An 18505-nucleotide genomic window follows, 5' to 3' on the forward strand; every position below is an offset into this window, starting at 1 on the left:
TTCATACAGGTAAGTATTGCTATTTAGAAATCATAAACAGTAACAATAACAACAGTAAAACGCAATCGATTGTCCCACACAACGTCAATGTTACCCACTGAGAAAAGCAATGCCAACAACAACAACAACAACAACAGCAACAAGAACAACGACACTAACAACAATTCAAATCAACTTGTTTCTGATTAGATCATTCGAGCAAAAATATCAGTCAAGTTGCGTCAGGCCCGTTATGAAGAAGGTAGCGGAGGAGGAGGAGTAGGCGAAAAGCCGAAGGTGGAGCAGGGGTCGGTGTGGCCGGGGCCAGCTTATGGGGCAGTTGCCTCGTACCGGGCAGCGTCAAGTTAACCTGCTGCGGGTGCGATAATTAACTGAAATAGACCCGTGACTGCCAGCGAACAGAAACGAGCAACCGAACGGCAACAATAAAAAACAATAACAAAAAGCAATTCCAAATAGAAGTATTGCTCTATAATATGCTACAGCTGCACACACAGAGACATAAAGAGAGAGAGAGAGAGGGAGAGTGGAGGAGTGGGAGAGAAGGTGCTGAGTGGTGTTCCATTTGTAAAGCTAGTTAAAAGAATTGTTAACGGGAAAAGCTCATAAAAAAAGGAAGGCAAAACTTCAAGAGGCTGTCAAAAAAACTTTCCTTTGCTAAAAAGAAAATTATTATGAAAATACCCTGTGAAACAGTGGAATGCAACAAGTGAGTAGCATATGCCTATGCATACTTAAAAAAATAAAAATTAGTTGAGCATAGAAAAAACTCTAAATTAAAGTCTAAATTCAGAGTTAAGATCTATAATTAATTTTAAAAATAAATAAATTTATGCTATCTATATAATTAATTAATGTGTGTCCTCTATCGTCATTCTAGATCTAGTTTTCATATCTTAACAAACTTCTGCTAACTACAGGGTATATGCTCTGCCTACAGTTTATCTACTCCAACTGCGCAGGGTATATACTCTTGCGTATACTTCGTCAACTCGTCAACTTAGTTTCAAAAGAGTACTTCCACTTAGTTAAATAAAATATATACATATACTTTTATAAGAACGTCAGCAACGTACACCTGTAGACCGCATTTGTATGGCTCAGGCCAGAGTACTTTCAATAGGCCACGATGCGGATAGATGGTGAGTAGCTAGCTATGTAGCTGTTAATGGCATTAAAGGCTCGCAGCATTGAAATGAAATGAAATTCTTTTGCGGTCTAAATTATTTGTCTGTATGTATGTATGTGTGTGTATATCGAAATTTGCAACAGTTTGCTGGCCAATTTAATGGTCAACAACTAAATTGGCTGCGAGTGGAAATTGTGCAGCCAGGCAAATTGTTAATTGGGTTTGAGATTCGCAAAGGAAACGCGTTCGATTTCAATGCGAGCGCACAGATTGCCCAAAAACTGTGGAATGTGGGCGTGTGAATGTGTGCGTGAATGTGTGTGTGTGTGTGTGCGTTGGTGTGTGCTGCTGTGCATTGGTGTTTGTATTTCGGTTGTCCTAGACCGCAATCCACAGACACACACACACACACACACACACACACACACACACATACACACACACACACACATACACACACATACACACGCACGCATGCAGAGGCAAACAGTTTACGTTTGCCACTAATTGGCCATTAAATTGTTATAAATTTAATGCTCTTGGTTTTTCCGTGTTGTCGTTTGCCTCTGAGCCAATTAGTCACATAAATGCCACCGATCTCAATTTATATATTTCATTGGCAACACGTGTTACCCCTTTTTTCAATGAACTCGACTTTGTGCAAATGAATTTGTTCTTTTGAAAGAAGAAGCAGTCAAATTGTTGAAGCATTACTTTTAATATGATTAATGCCTTATTATAAATCCCATTTAGCTATGCTTTTTGTTTGCATAGGCACTCGTTCTTTTATACAAAAACTAGATATCGATAACAATCAATTATCTATTGCGTAAAAGTCCGATAGGCATGTAGCAGTTGACATTTTAACATTAGCTACATATGGTCACACCTTTTTTTTTATTGCATTTACATTGATAGCTATAACAACAATGCATAAAAATGCCGATAAGCATTTGTTTTCTTATAAAACCCATTTGATCATACTTTTATTTTGTATGCAAATTTCGTAACATATAATTTATGTTGTTTCTATAAAATTTTTATTTTTTGGGTTTATTTTAGTTCTTTATGCTAGTCTAAATTCAAATCTTATAATGTAGATTTTGTTAAAGTTTCCTGATCAACTATTTACTCAATAGATATCAGCTGATAACTGAACTGTTATTGTGTAAGTTTTCACAAGAAACCGTTATGTGTAAATACAAAAGTGAAAATGTATAAAAAACTATTCATCATTGCTGTTAGTTAAATAAATATAAACAGTATTACAATTGATCTGTGCTTTTGTAGACTTTTGTACTTACAAACTGTCAAAGTAAATAAATAATTATTTAGTTAAATAAACACGCAAAAACAAAAGGTAAAGAGTTAAGTCATAATGATATAAATATATACATATCACAATATAAAAAATAAATAAATCATATAAATGCATTAAACAGCTTACAATTAAAGTTTAAAAAAAGTATAAGATCTGTTGTCAATTGCTTTTGCCATTAACTTATTTGGCTTGCATTTGCGGCTTACTTATGAAACCCCCCGAAAACATAATTCACAACCACTTTCAGAAGTTTTTTTTAGCCTTCGCAAAGCGCCCAAAGCCCAACAAATAACTTTCGAGCTATTTAGCTAGCAATTAAAACGGCAAATGAACTTTCAACTCGACTGGGAGGAAATAAAATAAAAAAAAGCGAAGTAGGAAAAAAACAAAAACAAAAACGCCAAACAAATTTCAAACTAAACCAAGCCAAAGAAAGTAAACAAACAAAACTGAATGCAAAAAGACAAACACGCGAAGCTAACGAAAAGGAAAAACACAAAGAAGAAGAAGAAGACGAAGCAGCAGCAGAAGCAATCGTAGAATTAGCCACAAATTGGTAAACAAAAGCACAATTGTTATTGTCTAGCGTGTAAAAAGGGGGCGTGGCCAATGTGACACCCACAAAAATGTTCAAATAGAAAACTTTTTGTTTTCCCAACAATTTGTTGTTGTTTTGTTTTTTTATTATTTTCAGTTGGCTGCGAAAACGCAGAGCAATGCGAGCTGAGAACTAAAAACTGAAACTGGCACAAAACAAATGAACAAAAAATTATTTGCTTCTTCTTCTTCTTCTTCTATTTTTGGTTAAGATAATAAGCCAGGCCAAAGGCTGATCCAGTTAGCAAAAAACAAAAATAATGCAAAAAACTCTTAAAGAAAACGCTATAAAAAACTCTAAGCCAGGTCGTGGTAACTACAAAGGTGTTAGCGATGGACAAATAATTGGCAGAGATGAAAGCGTGACTAATTGGAGATGGTAAAGGAGAAAGAGAGTGGGAGGGAGAGGGAGAAAGAGGTAGAAGCGAATTAAAGATTATGTGCGATTTTAATGTACTTGAATTCCATAAATGAAATATGAAATGTAGAAAGAAAGAAGAAAATTGAATTAGATTTGTCTAGCTGATACCGGATGATGAAAGGGAGCGAGCGAACGAAGGGGGAGGGAAGAGAGGGCGAGGGCTACACAGAGATAGAAACGCAGAGAGAGGGAGAGAGTATCGCACACAGAAAAGGAAGTAGAGGAATAAGAAAGGGAGAGTCAGATGAGATGACTTAAAAAGTGAGAAACTTAAATGCAATTTAAGGTATATGGAATATATAAAATATATATGAAGAAGCTTTTCAATTTTGTATAATAATAATTTATATATTATTAAGTCCTAACTATATCTTTATTTCAATTGAATTTCTTCATATCAAATTGATCTCAATTTAAGTTAAGTGCAACATACAATAAATTAGATTCTCAGTACTTTGTCGTGTAACCTGTTTTCCATCTCTAAGGCAAGCATAAAGTGAACTTACAATAGCTTCATTATATCAGCTTTCATCCGACATCCCTTGGCGATCCCCCTCGCCCTATAGTGCCCCTTCCGCCGTGGCTCTAAATGCCCGTCATCAGATTTGGGCAAATAATTCACATGGCACTAATTGAATTAGTTGACTGACTTTTGAGGTTGATGCGGCTACAGCTGCTGCTGCTGCTGCTGCTGCAGATGTTGCTGCTAGTGATGATGATGTAGCAGCTGTTGTTGCAGTCACTAATGCTGCTGGGCGCCAAGGGAAATTTACCGTTACACGCAATGAACTTACAAAATAATGTAAAGTGAACAGTTAACAAGTTGTACTCGAAATAAGTTTGCCAAGTTCACTTTTGCTTTATTTAATCAGCTCAAACTTTTTGTTTTGTTTCTGTTTTTCAGCTCATTAATATCAAAAGTCAAGACCTTGTTTCCGTTTCGTCTGGTTAAACGTCTGTCGCTGGTGTCAGAGTGCGAAGGGCTTTTCCACTTTGCTCTCGTTTGCAATGTCTGAGAGAATTGTCAACAGATTTGTAACGATTCAACCAATTAACCTTTTGCTTTCGATCTCTTACGAAAGTTTGTAGAGTGACGGTTGCTCGTACTCTGCGTTAAGTATATAGAAATATGGGTAAACCTTATATTGCTCGTTTAGCTATATATCTATCACAACATCTAGGAGAATATGACTATAGGTCTTGTATATATAATTTATATATGCAGTCAAACCTTCTTGCAATTGTTTACTTTCTCGCTCCCTCTCTCTCTCTTTCTCTGCGTCTCGTTCTTTTTTTCTGTCTATTTTTCCCTCCCTTTAATTGTCTCTTTCTCTTTCTCTATGATATATGTACATTTAAGCATTATATTTTTCCTTTAGCGAAATGTTCAACCTAATAACTCTTGATTTCCATGGTAAGTGCATTAAATATTCGACAATCTGTCACATTTCTGCTCATATTTTCAGCACTGTTCTGCTCAACTTTTGGCTGGCGAGCACAGCTGTTGCCGCCAGACTAATAAACAGCTGTCTAAGGCGCCTCCTTGCACGCATTCCACAGCATTGAATTACAAAGGCAACCTGAAACGGAATGCCCAACATGTTTATAGTGTACATTACTATGCATACACACACACATGCCCGAATATTTATGTCTAAGCAAATGAACAACAGTTGGCACCTCTAGAGCAAATATGGTTTTCATTAGGAAATTTTTATATTTCACTCAACTAAAAAGCCAATAAAATGAGAGAGTCATAAAAATGTAGGCACGTTTATATGGCCAGCACTGTATTAGGGGCGAGTCCTTGACTGTCAATGCCCGGCAATTAAATCGTAACTGAGCTGTCGCCGTGATTAACTTAGACAAAAGGCTTGATTAGTGAACGGTTCGATGTCAGCCAGGTAAATAAAATATTTAAGCAAATTACGTCAAGAGAAGCAAAAAATTTGCAAATCAATGCAAACAACTGGACAAGCAACATGTGTGGAAGAGGAAGACACAAACTGAGCGAGGAGAGAGAGGTGGTGGTAGAAGCTGAATAAGAAACTGAAAGCAAAAGCTTTTTTTGTGATATTAATTAAGCAAATTTACGTTGAAAGATGTCAGTGTGCCACAAGGATGCAAAAACGTGTTTTGATTTTATATATTAGAAATTGAATTTGTATATATGTATATGCAAAAGAAACAGGAAAAACAAGTAGACGAGTGCTGTGCAGACAAAACGAATTGCAAATGCTCTTGATTTATGCAATTGGTATTCCAATTGGAGAGTGGGCAAGCTTATTTTTAGCATGATCAGAAATGAGTTGGAATAACGTTATTGGAATGTAATACATATTTAAGTATTGGTGAACTATCGAACAGAAATGTAAATGAACAGCATTCCAATTAGCTTGCTCCATTGGAAACCTCAGCATTATAGAAAGTAATGGGATTCATGGAATGTAATGTTTTCAGGTTTCCTAACATTGTTAGGAAATGTTGATTAACATTAACCCCAATTAGTGAGAATGACAGCAGTAAACAAATGTTAAGCATGCTTTGCATATGTTCCAATTGGATTGCTACTGTTGGAATGTTATGTACTGAACAGAAAAAGTTAGCAAAGTAATAATAAGTTAACATGTCAAGTCAATATACCCCATTTAATCTAGGGTATGCATATTTATAGACATATTCAACTAGCTGGCTGGAGCAAATGTTTAATGAAAGTGCGGCAGCAGCTGGCAACAAGTTGCACGCATGCGCATTAGAGCGAGACAATGAGGCGGAGTGAAAGAGTCAAAGTGAGAGAGAGTCTGAGAGGGAGGGGCAGAGACAGAGGCACAGACGATAGTAGATAGACAATGTGCATATGGCAATGCTTTAGAATTTTACTAGCTGTTGTTGTTATTGTTGTTGTTCTTGTTCAGTTTCATGATTTCATGTAACCGGTTTTTCGGGTACAACAGCAACAACAAGTTGCGACTCCCATGAGAGCAGCCTTTGCTGCTGCTGCTGCTGCTGTGGCTGCAACTTGGGTTCATTGTTTACACAGACATAGCTGTTATAGCAGTTTTGTTGTTTATTATTGTTGTTGTTATTATTCTTCGCGTTGTCGTTGTTGTTGTTGTTATTGTATATGTGCTTTACTCTTTGTTTGCTACCTACTTACTTACGTGCCAGCCTATCTAACTGCGCTCCCCTTTGCCGCTGCTTCTCTTGGTTTAATTACATTTTTTTCATTTCTGTTTTTCTTTTTTTTTTTTCAACGAAACCACTTCACATATAGCGGAAGTTGTACAAAAGCCGCAAGAGAGACCGGCTAAAAAAAAATAAAATAAATAATAAAAGGAATGAAAGACAGAGGAGTAAAGAAGGCAAAATAATATGGCCCGGCCAGAGCTGAGAAGTTGCCACAAGCGTGTGTCACACACAGGCAACACGGCTCAAAGGGTCAAAATGTGTTCAGTTACGAGTTTAAGGTTTAAGGCCAAAACCGTTCAATTCTTTCGAAACTGGAAACTTGCAGAAGAAGAAGATACTCCAATTGTAGGTGATGTGTTGGTATTTGTTATTTGTTTTTAAATTTTTATCAAATTGTTTTACTTTATTTATATTTTTGTTTATTTTTATAAGAAATTTCGGTTTGACAATACCCAATCAGTATGTATACATAGTAACATATTGGTCTAATTGTGGAGGAGCCTAACAGTAACAAACCTGTGAAAGCTGTTAAGGATCCTAGCTTTTAAAATGTTATAGCTCGAAATATTCCAAGGTCCAACAGTTCCAATAAGAGAAGCTCAATAACATGGCTTTTGCCTGTTTTCTGATTTTTGTCGGCCTTTAAAGTTTTCGCATTTGTCAGTGTTTACTATAATTGAAAGTCAATTTATATTCTAATTTGAACGATTTGTCTACTTGAAATTGAATTCAAGGATTCGCGTAACACTGAACGCAGTTTGCATAATTTAGGAAAGTATTTCTATGGCTAAGCTTAAAAACTAGATTAAACAGGTAATTTATATACTTATAGTGCGCATTTGATATAAAAGCTTACCTCAATAACAAGTTAGAGCAACAAGTGACATTGACGCTGACGACTGCTATTGTTGTTGTTGCAGTTAGATTTAATGTTGCATTCAATCAAAATATATAATAAAAAAATCGCTCACACACATACACATGGATCAAGCTGCAATTGTAGAAAATTGTATTTATTATATGAACACGTTGAGCACTTTCACGGCGCACAAAAAACAATTAATTGACTAGATTTTTTAATTCTTCTCTGCTTTATGCAGTTTGCCTATCAACAGCTGGCAGGCTGCACACATTTATTTTTCTTCTTTTTTTTTTTTTTTTTTTTGCACACTTTGGCGAGACAACCATAAAAAACTTTCGCTCAAAAACGGATGCAGCAGGCGGCTTCCAATAGGATTTGGCTTAACAGTGAGTGAGCGAGAGAAAGACGAGAGGGGGATCTCTTAACAGTGTAACTGGTTTCTTGTAACAGGAATTGCAGTGTTTTCAGTGTTGCCAATATATGGCATTTCATTTTATTCCATTTCATATCATTTCATTAAAGAAATAGCACACTAAAGAATTTATATCCGGTAATTTATACAATTTCATTTGCTGTTTTTTATTTATTTTTTTACCTGACACATTTACGCTTTCGCATGCTGTCGGCGTTCTAATTTATTTGTTGGCCTATAAAAATAAACATATTTTGTGTATTTCGTTGAGTTGATTTTTCTTTTTGCACTTTCTTTGCTTGCAAGAAGTGATCTTTCTCTCTCTGCTTCCCTCTCTCTCACTCTCTCTCTCTTTCGCCTATTTATAACAACTCACGCATACCATACACACACACGTGCGCGCATAGATGCCGCTACTCACACACATAGGTGCCGACACTCACACATCGAAATAGCCAAAAAGCAGCCAAACGTAGCAAACTACAACAACAAGAACACAATACACAGGTGAAAATTAGTGCAGCAATTTTCATGGTTTGTCTTAACTAAAGTCGCCCTTGTTGTTATTGTTGCTGCTGTTTGCTGATATTACAATATTTTTGCATGCGTACCACGATTAAATGCATTAAACAGCAAACGCGTATAAATTAAATGCAAACACGCATGAACTCAATATTTTTCGGTTTATTTATTAATTTCATTGTTTCCAATATTTCGCTTACAATTTTTTATTTATATTGCCAAAACATATATTCAGTTGGTAATTTTTTGACTTCTCACTCACTTCCACGCGTTACATACCGACACGTTAACAGTTCGGCGGCAAAACAACAACTAACTTATTAATATTTGTTCTTTCGCATTATCTCTGCAAAATGTTTGAAAGAAAACTGTGAATTGTGCTCTCTCTATAATTGTTATCGTTTTATCTACTGTTAAACTCAAATTGGTTATGTTAATGTTTAAGTGATCTGTTACAGCTAACATGATCTGCTGCCGGCTGTTAACTGACAAATCATTTTAAATGTTTGGCGGAGTTAGCTGTTTTTATATGAATTAAAATTTTTTAATAGCAATTTGTTAAAAATATTATGTAGCAACACAAAATGTCTTTTGGCTATTGCTATATTACCTGTCTGGAGAAAATTTCAAATTTAAAATAAAATACTATTTTTTAAATTGTATTTATTTGTAAGAAATAGAAATGTGATTAAAAAATACAATTAATATGAAATTGCAAACGATGACAACTTATTTAACTAGTTTGGCAACTACATGGACAAAAGTTATTTAAATTTTCTAAATAAGTTCACGCATAAAATTAATAAAAAATGAACTAAACACTAGACATGAAAGGCCTTGGGTATATACGGTGGGCTACATTGCAGTTCAGACTGATCCTTAACTAAATCAAGACAAGGGTTATTGCAATACGATTTCGACTTCATACGATTAATGTCAGGAGCGTGTCGAAGGCGTTGAGCAACAGACCATAGATACATCTAACGAAGTACTGGGCAGTTCCTGGGAACAGGCGAAATTCGAGGTGCTGTTCGTCTCATTGAATCCGCTGTCTGTGCGATAGAAGCCAGTGCGAGGTGCTGGATCTGCAATGTTCTCAGCTTGTGGTGCCTCGACTTTGTCCGCCTGTTGCTCGGGCTCCACATCGTCCAGTAGATTTGCACCGAAGGATTGCGATAAGTTCTTTCTGTTAGCAGAGCGTCGTCGACAATGACGCGGCGTATCCGAATTGGAGCTGCAATTGAAGCTTTGCGTGGACAGCTGGGACAATTGCATGCCGTCTGTGTCGGCATCCTCGTCCTCATCTGTATCAAAGTCCACCTCTGTTGTTTCATCATTATCTTGCTCCACCAGCAGGTTTGTCTGTTCCAGTACTGAAACATTGGGCAATTGCTTGATGCTATTCATATGCAGACGGCTCACACGCTGATTGATGCTGCTATCTGTTGAGTACTCTAGGGCCATCGGCGAGGAACTGCGATCGGGCGTAAATTTGCAAGCGGTTCGTGCCGTGGTCGTCAGCTCAGAGAGGGTCACGTGCTCGCTGCTGTTGCTGCTTTTGCTCCTGTGTAGGCGCCGGCTCAAATGCTCCGATGGAGCAATTGGCGATGGCAGTTCCACTAGTTCTTGCAGCAGCTGTTTGCGCCTGCGCCCGCTACTTTCACCGGTGCCATCGTCCGGTGTGCCAGGTGGCAGACCGCAGAGATTCCTAATTGGCGATAGGCAACCAAAGCTACTTGAACCCTCGCCGGCAGAATCAGAGAGGCGGCCAGCAATCACGGTCTGTTTGGCATGAGGACTGGATCCGACCATCTGGGCATGCTGCTCATCTCCCGAGTGTAGCTGCTCCTGATCGCGCTCCCCTAGCACAATGATATTTTGCAAATCGAAGAGCTTGCGACGCATAGAGCTGTTGAACATGTCCCCGCCGCTAGATGACTTACGCAGCTGGGAACCCGCCAAGTGGGGCTGCAAATAAGGACGCAGTGCCTCCTCCAGTGCCTTGGGCAGCACAGGAGGCAAACTGAGTTCCGTCTGTACCTCGCAATCCCGGGAACGCTTAGATTTGTTCGATATGGGCGTATTCGCATTGATTTCGTTAAGTATTATGCGATGCTTGCGCAGCGGACAGTCCACGGGGCTGGGCACTATATGCGATTCCTTGAAAAAGGTGCTAATAGCCAATTGTGCCTTGGATTCCTGTTCGGGATCCGGCGAGTCATGAAATTGGGTCTCATGCGGCTCCACATCCGCGGGCTTCAGCTGGGACACCTCTTCGATGTCCCACTCGAATTGCGTGGAGGAGAGCTGTGGAGTGCGCGAACGACACTGAAAGAGTGAGGGACTAGGAAGAGCAAGTCAATTATTGAGAACTGAGCATAAATTCGTCCACTCACACACTCACCTGGCTATCAATGGTAAATGCAGACGCTCTGCCAGAGCGCCCTCAAAAGGATTTCGCACCTTCTGTAGTCGTTTGGGTGGCGGTGTGCACACCGTGCCATGCAATTGGGGGCTGCACTTTGATTTATTCGATTTGCCGCCATTCGTAGGCGTTGCAGACGCCGCGGCTATAAAATGGTTGCTGCTGCTGATGCCGCTATTGCTGCTGCTTCGTCTGCCACTCTTTGTTACACGGCATTTGAGCTCATTTAAGCTGGCATAGCATCGCGTCTTGAGTGCTTGCGGCGTACTCACCTCATCTGTGTACATTTTTATTGACAAATATATTGAATAATTTTGGTTCTATTTGATTGAAAATTTATACAATTTTTCTTGCACCGCTGCCTGATGCAGGCAGCTGTCAGTATATTTCAAATGCGACAGTGCTGTAAAACGATTGCAAGCATTTATCGATAACGCCAGCTCAGACGTTGGCTGTTTGAATGGCAGAGCGCCAAAAAAACTTAACAAAAAATTCTCATTTGTTTATATTGATAAGTATATTAATTTAAGTAAAATTCTATTCATTTTAATGCTAAAGCTTTGCAGGACTCCATTGCCTATGAATTAGATTGGGTTTTATTCAAATGTTCACACTTCTCAAAAACCATTCGCCCAGAAAAGTGGAATAGTCGTGCACACGCACGTACTTCCTAGGGAATCCTTTTAAGGCCAATTGACGATGCCAGTGAAATGAGTGAAGATATATATAATAAGTCAGAAATAAAATATGTTAAAAATATTTAAGTGGCTAAAATCAACAAAGTATGTTAATATTTAGTGATATTTGTTAGTAAGAATTGTCAATCGCTAAATGTTATCGTTATCGTAATTAAATGTAAGCTGATAAATCGGCGCAGATTTCAAAAAACGATTTGAGATACTTGAGATAACCTATCCAAAGAGCAGTTTTTACTTTTAAGAACGGGAACCATTACCATTAACCATAGAACATTACTCAATTTTGGACTTCAGCGTTTTGTTTTTGAGATTAAATTTCAACTTTGCTCTGAATTGTTGCCAACTATAGAGTATACTATTCTATACATATAGAATAAATTAATCAGATATACATAGTTTATATATTTTTTTCCAGCGCACTTTGAACCCCCCTATCAATTAAAATGATTTATTTACTCAACGTGCTAAAATTCAAATTTGATTCCGTATTGATGTATGTACCTTGTCCTTACTTTCCCAGGCTGATGGGAACGAAGCAAATATAAGCCCTTATTCTATATTCTAAATCTGTTATTGATTTTAAGTTCAAATTGTTTAAGCCGAATTAAAAAATTCTCGATTAACTAAATATTATGTAAATTTATCGTGCGACTAAGTTTTATTCGTTCAATCCACAAATCCGGCTTTAATTCACAATTCACACTGAGGGAAAATCAGATGTCAAATATGAAATTTCCATTCATAAACTAAATGTTTATTTATTTATTTTTTTTTTTTTTTTTTAAGGTTTAGTAGCAAGCAATTAAAACAACATTTTTATTTACATGTTATTTTATATTCTTAAAAAAATAAAACAAATTTAAGTAATAAAATATGGTAGCTAACCGAAATACTGATTTTATTATTTTTGTCTTAGTATTTTTAACTGTGTGTTTAGGTTTGTCGAAAAAGAAGAAGCACCGACTGAAAGATACCCTGACATCTTCACCTAGTTGCTGAAACTATTGGTAAATCATAAACATTTACTCTTGCTCAAATCATCTCGAGCGCCATCTATCGTTCAGTTTATGCAGATCGACTTAGATCTTGCATAACTTCCCTTCTAGATGTTCGGTTTAAACTCATCTACTAAGACTAACTATATGAAATCTTTATAGGGTATATATACCCTATATGTTAACCCTTCACTCTGAGTGCCTTAATTTCTATTTTCAAATTGAACGAATTTAACGCTTTTTTAACAATTGTTTGGGATCGTTAAGTTACTAAATTAGGCAAAAACAAAAAAAAAACAACTAATAAGGCCGAAACTCACTGACCAATTTGTTATAAAAGCGGCAGTCGAGGCAGCTGCTCGAGCAGATGAATCTGGCTACAGGTGTAAAGATACATTATTACCTGATTCAATAGTCTAATCTGAACGATCTCAATATGTGCGGCATCTTAGCCATATTCTCGGCGAACGGAGAAGCGATTGGAGCAACAAATTTTCAGGGCAGCGAGCACAGTTTGCGGGAGTTGGCCTATCGGCAGAGTGGGAAGCAACGGCATCGTGGACCCGATGACACGGGCGTCCTGGTTATAGAGGAGCAGGGCGTGGCTTTGGTGCATGAACGGCTGGCGGTCATTGGCGTGGAGACGGGCCATCAGCCGCTGGTGTCGCAGGACGGCAACGTTGCCCTGATTGCCAACGGCGAGATCTACAACTATGTGGAGCTGGCCGAGCAGATTGGCAAGCGCTTGCCCGGCTATCGGCCCAGGAGCGATTGCAATGTGATCATCGAGCTGTACGAGGAGCACGGCCAGGAGTTGCTCCAGCACATCACAGGCATGTTCAGCTTTGTGCTCTACGATCGTCGCAGACGTCAGCTGCTGGTGGCCCGCGATCCCTATGGCATTATTCCTCTCTACATGGGCCAGGATGCGCAGGACAACTTGTGGTTTTCCTCGGAAATGAAGTGCCTGATGGGCGTGTGCGAGCGATTGCAGATCTTCCCACCTGGCCATCTGGCAGCGGGCACAGTGCTGCAGATCCAGCCCGTGCGCTACCACAATCCCAGCTGGCGCCAGTTGACGCCCACGCGGCCGGTGAATCTTCAAGAGCTGCGTCACCAACTGGAGCTGGCTGTGCGCTCGCATTTGCAGTGTGACGTGCCCTTTGGAGCGCTGCTCTCGGGTGGCGTGGACTCCAGCCTGATAGCTTCGATAGCTGCGAAGATCATGAGGGAACGGGACGCTAACTACAAGCTGCGCACCTTCTCGGTGGGCATGCCCGGTTCACCAGACTTCGAGCATGCACGCCTGGTGGCCCAGCACATTGGCAGCCAGCACACGGAGATCAGCTTCACCGTGGAGGACTGCCTGGATGGGCTGCGCGATCTGATCTATCACCTGGAATCATACGATATAGCCACTGTGCGCTGCAGCCTGCCCATGTTCTACCTGGCCCGCCATGTGAAGAGCACCGGCATCAAGATGATCCTCTCGGGCGAGGGCGCGGACGAGATCTTTGGCGGGTATCTCTACTTCCACAAGGCGCCCAACTACGATCAGTTCCACGAGGAGATGGTCACGATCTGCGAGCGGCTGCATGTCTCCGATATATTGCGTGCCAACAAGGTGACCATGTCCAAGGGACTGGAGCTGCGTGTGCCCTTCCTGGATACCCAGCTGGTAAACCATGTGATGAGCATACGTCCGCAGGACAAGATTCCAGGTGCTCTTAATGAGTTTGCGGGGGAACGAAAGTGGCGCATGGAGAAGTTTGTGCTGCGCGAAGCCTTCGATGGAGATTATTTGCCAGATGCTGTGCTCTGGCGCCAGAAGGAACAGTTCTCGGATGGCGTGGGCTACGCCCTCATCGACGCCCTGCCAGAGTTTGCGGCTCGTCATGTGACCGATGCACAGCTCCAAGCGGCAGAGCAACGTTTTTCCATCAATCCGCCCAAGACCAAGGAGGCCTACTACTATCGCTGCATCTTCGAGGAACAGTTCCCTGGCAAGGCAGCTGCCAACACTGTGGCGAAGTGGACGCCACGCCAGGACTGGGGTTGTCCAGAAGATCCGTCAGGGCGGGCACAGGCGGCCCATAATCAGGCCTATGGCAAGTGTTAAATATTTGTATTAATGGTTTTCCATTTTTCAATAGTTGTTTAAAATAAAAATAACAATTCGAAAAATAGCAATATATAAACTAATTTTAAATTTCTTAAGAGCATCAATAAATATGTTTATAATTTTTTCCCAAAGGAATAACCTACAATTAATAGTGAGCTTTCACACGCGAAAAACAATTGCTCTTGAACCTGACTGAACCGAATCAATTGATTAGAAAACGAATGCAAATTAAAAACAATTATTTAATTTCCGCCCCACTTTTGCATTGTGTTTCGCACGTGCATTCAATAAATTGAAATATAATTCAATTAAGCTGGTCAGTGTTTTGATAAGAGTGAAGAGAGGCACTCGCACTGTTAAAAGACACTTTATTTTTCTTCTCCTGTTAGCTAACAGCCCTTGTTTGACGTCACATTTTCGGACTGTGCTCTTTCCGAGCTACTAACAACAGTTAGTGTCTCAGCTGAGGCGCGGTAACAGTGGCTGATGTAATAGTGAGCCACGATTGAGTGATGATAAACATCAATAGTGATAAATTATCTTTCTCATCTTCTATTTTTAAAAAAAGAGCACAGGATTTAGATGTGATTGCAGTAGATGTAAGTAACAGTTATATATATTAATGCACCTTAAACGTATTCTGCTTTTGAATATTTCAGAAGTTAGACAATTAAACATTATTGAGATAAAAGTTGGTAAACTCTTTCCATTAATTACTCGTGTGCAGCTCCTACATATTATATATAAAAGAAATGATTGACCATTTTTATTGTACTTGCTATTGAAATTTGAAATAATATTAACAGACTTGCTTTCGAACACTTGCTGGATCTGTGCTTAAGTGCTCGCCAATTAATGTTCAGCTGTGCTAACGGAACTGTTAGTTAACATTGAAAGGAACGAAGCTGCTCTGAAATTGTGCTCTTTTAACAGTCGACTGATGTAATCATCGAACTCCATAAATCATGCGAATTGAACGAACTGTGGAATAGTTGAGTTTGAGCAGCGTTAGTGGAAGGGCGTTTTGCAAGAGGTGTTACATAACGTGGACCGAGTAACGGTAAATTAAATTTGAGAATCATGTGTGGCATATTTGCAATATTCTCCAGCGATGGATCGCCCATAGAGGCACAGTGTTTGGATGGCTGCAAGCATAGTCTTCGCGAGTTGGCCTATAGGCAGAGTGGCAGACAGCGGCATCGTGGACCCGACTCGACGGGCGTCCAGATTATACCAGAACACGGAGTGGCCATGGTCCACGAGCGACTGCGCATTGTGGGAGTCGAATTGGGCGACCAGCCATTTGTCTCGGATGATGGCAATCTATTGCTGGTGGCCAACGGTGAGATCTACAACTATCTAGAACTATCTGCACAGATAGCGAAAAGACGTGGCGGCTATAAGCCAAAGAGTGACTGCCACGTCATATTGGAACTGTATCAAGATTACGGCGAAGAGCTGCTGCAGCACATCACGGGCATGTTCGCGTTTGCATTGTACGACAAGACCACCAAGGAGGTGTTGATGGCACGTGATCCCTTTGGTATTATACCCATGTACATTGGCGAGGATGCCAAGGGCAACATATGGGTGGCCTCCGAGATGAAATGCCTGACTGCCTGCTGCGAGAAGTTGGAGGCATTTACGCCGGGTGAGGCGCGCTTCGGACGAGTGGGCAATATGCATCGCTGGCGACACTTCGAGCAGCCCTGGATGAAGCAGATTCCCAGTTTGCCCTGCGACTTGTCGCTGCTAAGGACCAGCTTGGAGTCCGCCGTGCGCACCCATCTGCAGTGCGATGTTCACTTTGGCGCGCTGCTCTCTGGCGGCGTCGACTCTAGCCTGATAGCATCAATTGCCACCAAGATTATGCGTGAGACCAATCCGGACTACAGATTGAAGACCTTCTCGGTGGGCCTCAGAGATGCACCGGACTTTGAGGCAGCTCGACAAGTGGCCAAGTACATAGACAGTGACCACACGGAGCTCGTCTTTGAGATTGAGGATGCACTGGACGGCATCCGGGACATTGTCTATCATCTGGAAACCTACGATGTGACGACTGTCAGATGCAGCCTGCCCATGCTGTTGCTGGCGCGTTACATTAAGAGCACCGGCATCAAGATGATCCTCTCTGGCGAGGGCGCAGATGAGATCTTTGGCGGATATCTCTACTTCCACAAGGCGCCTAGCTATGAGCAGTTCCACGAGGAGCTGGTGAAGCGTGTACAGCAGCTGCATTTGTCCGACTGCTTGCGCGCCAATAAAGTGTCCATGGCGAAGGGCGTGGAGCTGCGTGTGCCCTTCCTGGACACGGAGTTCGTCAACTATGTGATGAACATACGGCCACAAGATAAGATTCCTGGGCCCCTTAACCAATTCAATGACGAGCAGAAGTCCAGGCTGGAGAAATTTGTGTTGCGCGCTGCTTTTGACGAGGACTATTTGCCGGATTCAGTGCTCTGGCGCCAGAAAGAACAGTTCTCGGATGGCGTCGGCTATGAATGGATCAATAGCATCCGCCGCGTAGCCACCAGCCACGTGGACGATGCGGAGTTTGCGGCAGCTGCCGAGAGATATCCATACAACACGCCAACGACAAAGGAAGCATACTACTATCGCACTATCTTTGAGCAACAATTTCCTGGAGATGCAGCAGCTCGGACAGTGGTGCGATGGGTGCCACGCCTTGATTGGGGCTGCCCAGAAGATCCATCGGGCAGGGCACAGGCGGTTCACCAGAATTGTTCAAAGTAATAAAAGACTGAATAGCTTAAGTTGCATACAAATGAATCCGAGAAATCAAAAGTAATTTGATCGCAAAAGTAAATGAATTCTATACACACAATGGGCTGAAGAAAAAATAAATAAATACAATAGAAAAAAATTCCACGTTGCATTTTCACATTTATTTATTATCATACAGACCCACTCCAGCTTTATCAGCGTATCGTTTTACATATCATTTGTTGCTGACCCAGCTGTCTTCCCTCCAAAATTTAATTAAGTATTGTATACTTATCAGAGGGTAAACAACACTGAGATTAAATACATGTGCTGTTTACATAAAAAGAAATGCTACCAGACTGTTAAAAATAGGTATATTTACAGTCTACTATCGATATGCAGTCATATTTTTACGTTGCAGCCCTGTAAATGATATCGATGTGACAACTCGTATCGATTTATGGCAACAACCGATGAGCAAGAAGAGGCAATTTTTCGCAACGCGCAACAAAATCGGTATTAAATTGATGTAAAAAGTGTGAAAAGAATCTAATGAATAGGCAAAATAAGAAGCAAACGTTGAAAATGTGCAACAAAATGTGATGTTTGTCAAATCGAACAACCGCTACGCGGACAAATTGCGAGTGCAAATCTGACCCATGAGCAATGAGAGAGGAAGAGAGTAAGAGAACACACACAGGCAAACAGCGCGTCACTGAAAAAGTTCACGAATTCAGCCAACAGCAGCAGCAGCAGCAGCAGACGAGACTTTGAAGACGTTGGAATTTGTGTTGAACCCGCGGCAGCCCGACGGCGCTGCGACTGCGACGGCGACGAACACCTCTGGCAGTCAGCAATAACGGTAGACGAACGAGAAAGAGAGCAGCGATATTGCAACAACAACAAATGACATTTTAACGTGTTAAAGTGAAACTGCGCGCAACAACAACAACAATAACAATAATAATAATAGAAATAAAGAAGTGGGTGAGCGGAGGCAACAATAAGAGCAAAACTGTGATCTCTCATCTGGCAATTGTTCAATTGGCTGTGCTTGAAACGATATAGAATTTATTTAATACCCG

General features: G+C 40.6%; 4 protein-coding genes across 6 annotated transcripts in view; 2 read left to right on the forward strand and 2 right to left on the reverse strand.

Annotated features, from left to right (window-relative positions):
* Positions 1-8781, reverse strand: part of LOC6582041 (protein phosphatase 1 regulatory subunit 16A) — a 43744-nt gene extending 34963 nt beyond the window's left edge. For 2 of the 3 annotated variants that reach the window (XM_044010052.1, XM_044010051.1), the window contains exons 1-2: positions 8543-8781; positions 7514-7648 (exon numbers count right to left, since the gene is read on the reverse strand). The gene's annotated coding sequence lies outside the window, so the exon portion shown is untranslated. The remainder of the gene's footprint in view (positions 1-7513; positions 7649-8542) is intronic. The other variant, XM_015162241.3, reaches the window with a different exon arrangement.
* Positions 8782-9099: 318 nt separating this feature from the next.
* LOC6582042 (protein aurora borealis) lies at positions 9100-11280 on the reverse strand. Its single transcript, XM_002007719.4, has 2 exons — positions 10858-11280; positions 9100-10797 (listed from the first exon to the last, which is right to left on the reverse strand). Exons 1-2 carry the CDS (start codon positions 11163-11165, stop codon positions 9390-9392), a joined length of 1716 nt encoding a protein of 571 aa, XP_002007755.1. The 5' UTR covers positions 11166-11280; the 3' UTR covers positions 9100-9389.
* Positions 11281-12874: 1594 nt separating this feature from the next.
* On the forward strand, positions 12875-14705 carry LOC6582043 (probable asparagine synthetase [glutamine-hydrolyzing]). Its single transcript, XM_002007720.4, has one exon. The coding sequence runs from the start codon at positions 13008-13010 to the stop codon at positions 14688-14690; it is 1683 nt and encodes a 560-aa protein (XP_002007756.1). The 5' UTR covers positions 12875-13007; the 3' UTR covers positions 14691-14705.
* Positions 14706-15518: 813 nt separating this feature from the next.
* LOC6582044 (asparagine synthetase [glutamine-hydrolyzing] 2) lies at positions 15519-18392 on the forward strand. The gene has a single exon (XM_002007721.4). The coding sequence runs from the start codon at positions 15774-15776 to the stop codon at positions 17448-17450; it is 1677 nt and encodes a 558-aa protein (XP_002007757.1). The 5' UTR covers positions 15519-15773; the 3' UTR covers positions 17451-18392.
* Positions 18393-18505: the final 113 nt, after the last annotated feature.

This window comes from Drosophila mojavensis, unplaced genomic scaffold, assembly GCF_018153725.1.
Source record: "Drosophila mojavensis isolate 15081-1352.22 unplaced genomic scaffold, ASM1815372v1 contig_74, whole genome shotgun sequence".
Classification (NCBI taxonomy): domain Eukaryota; kingdom Metazoa; phylum Arthropoda; class Insecta; order Diptera; family Drosophilidae; genus Drosophila; species Drosophila mojavensis.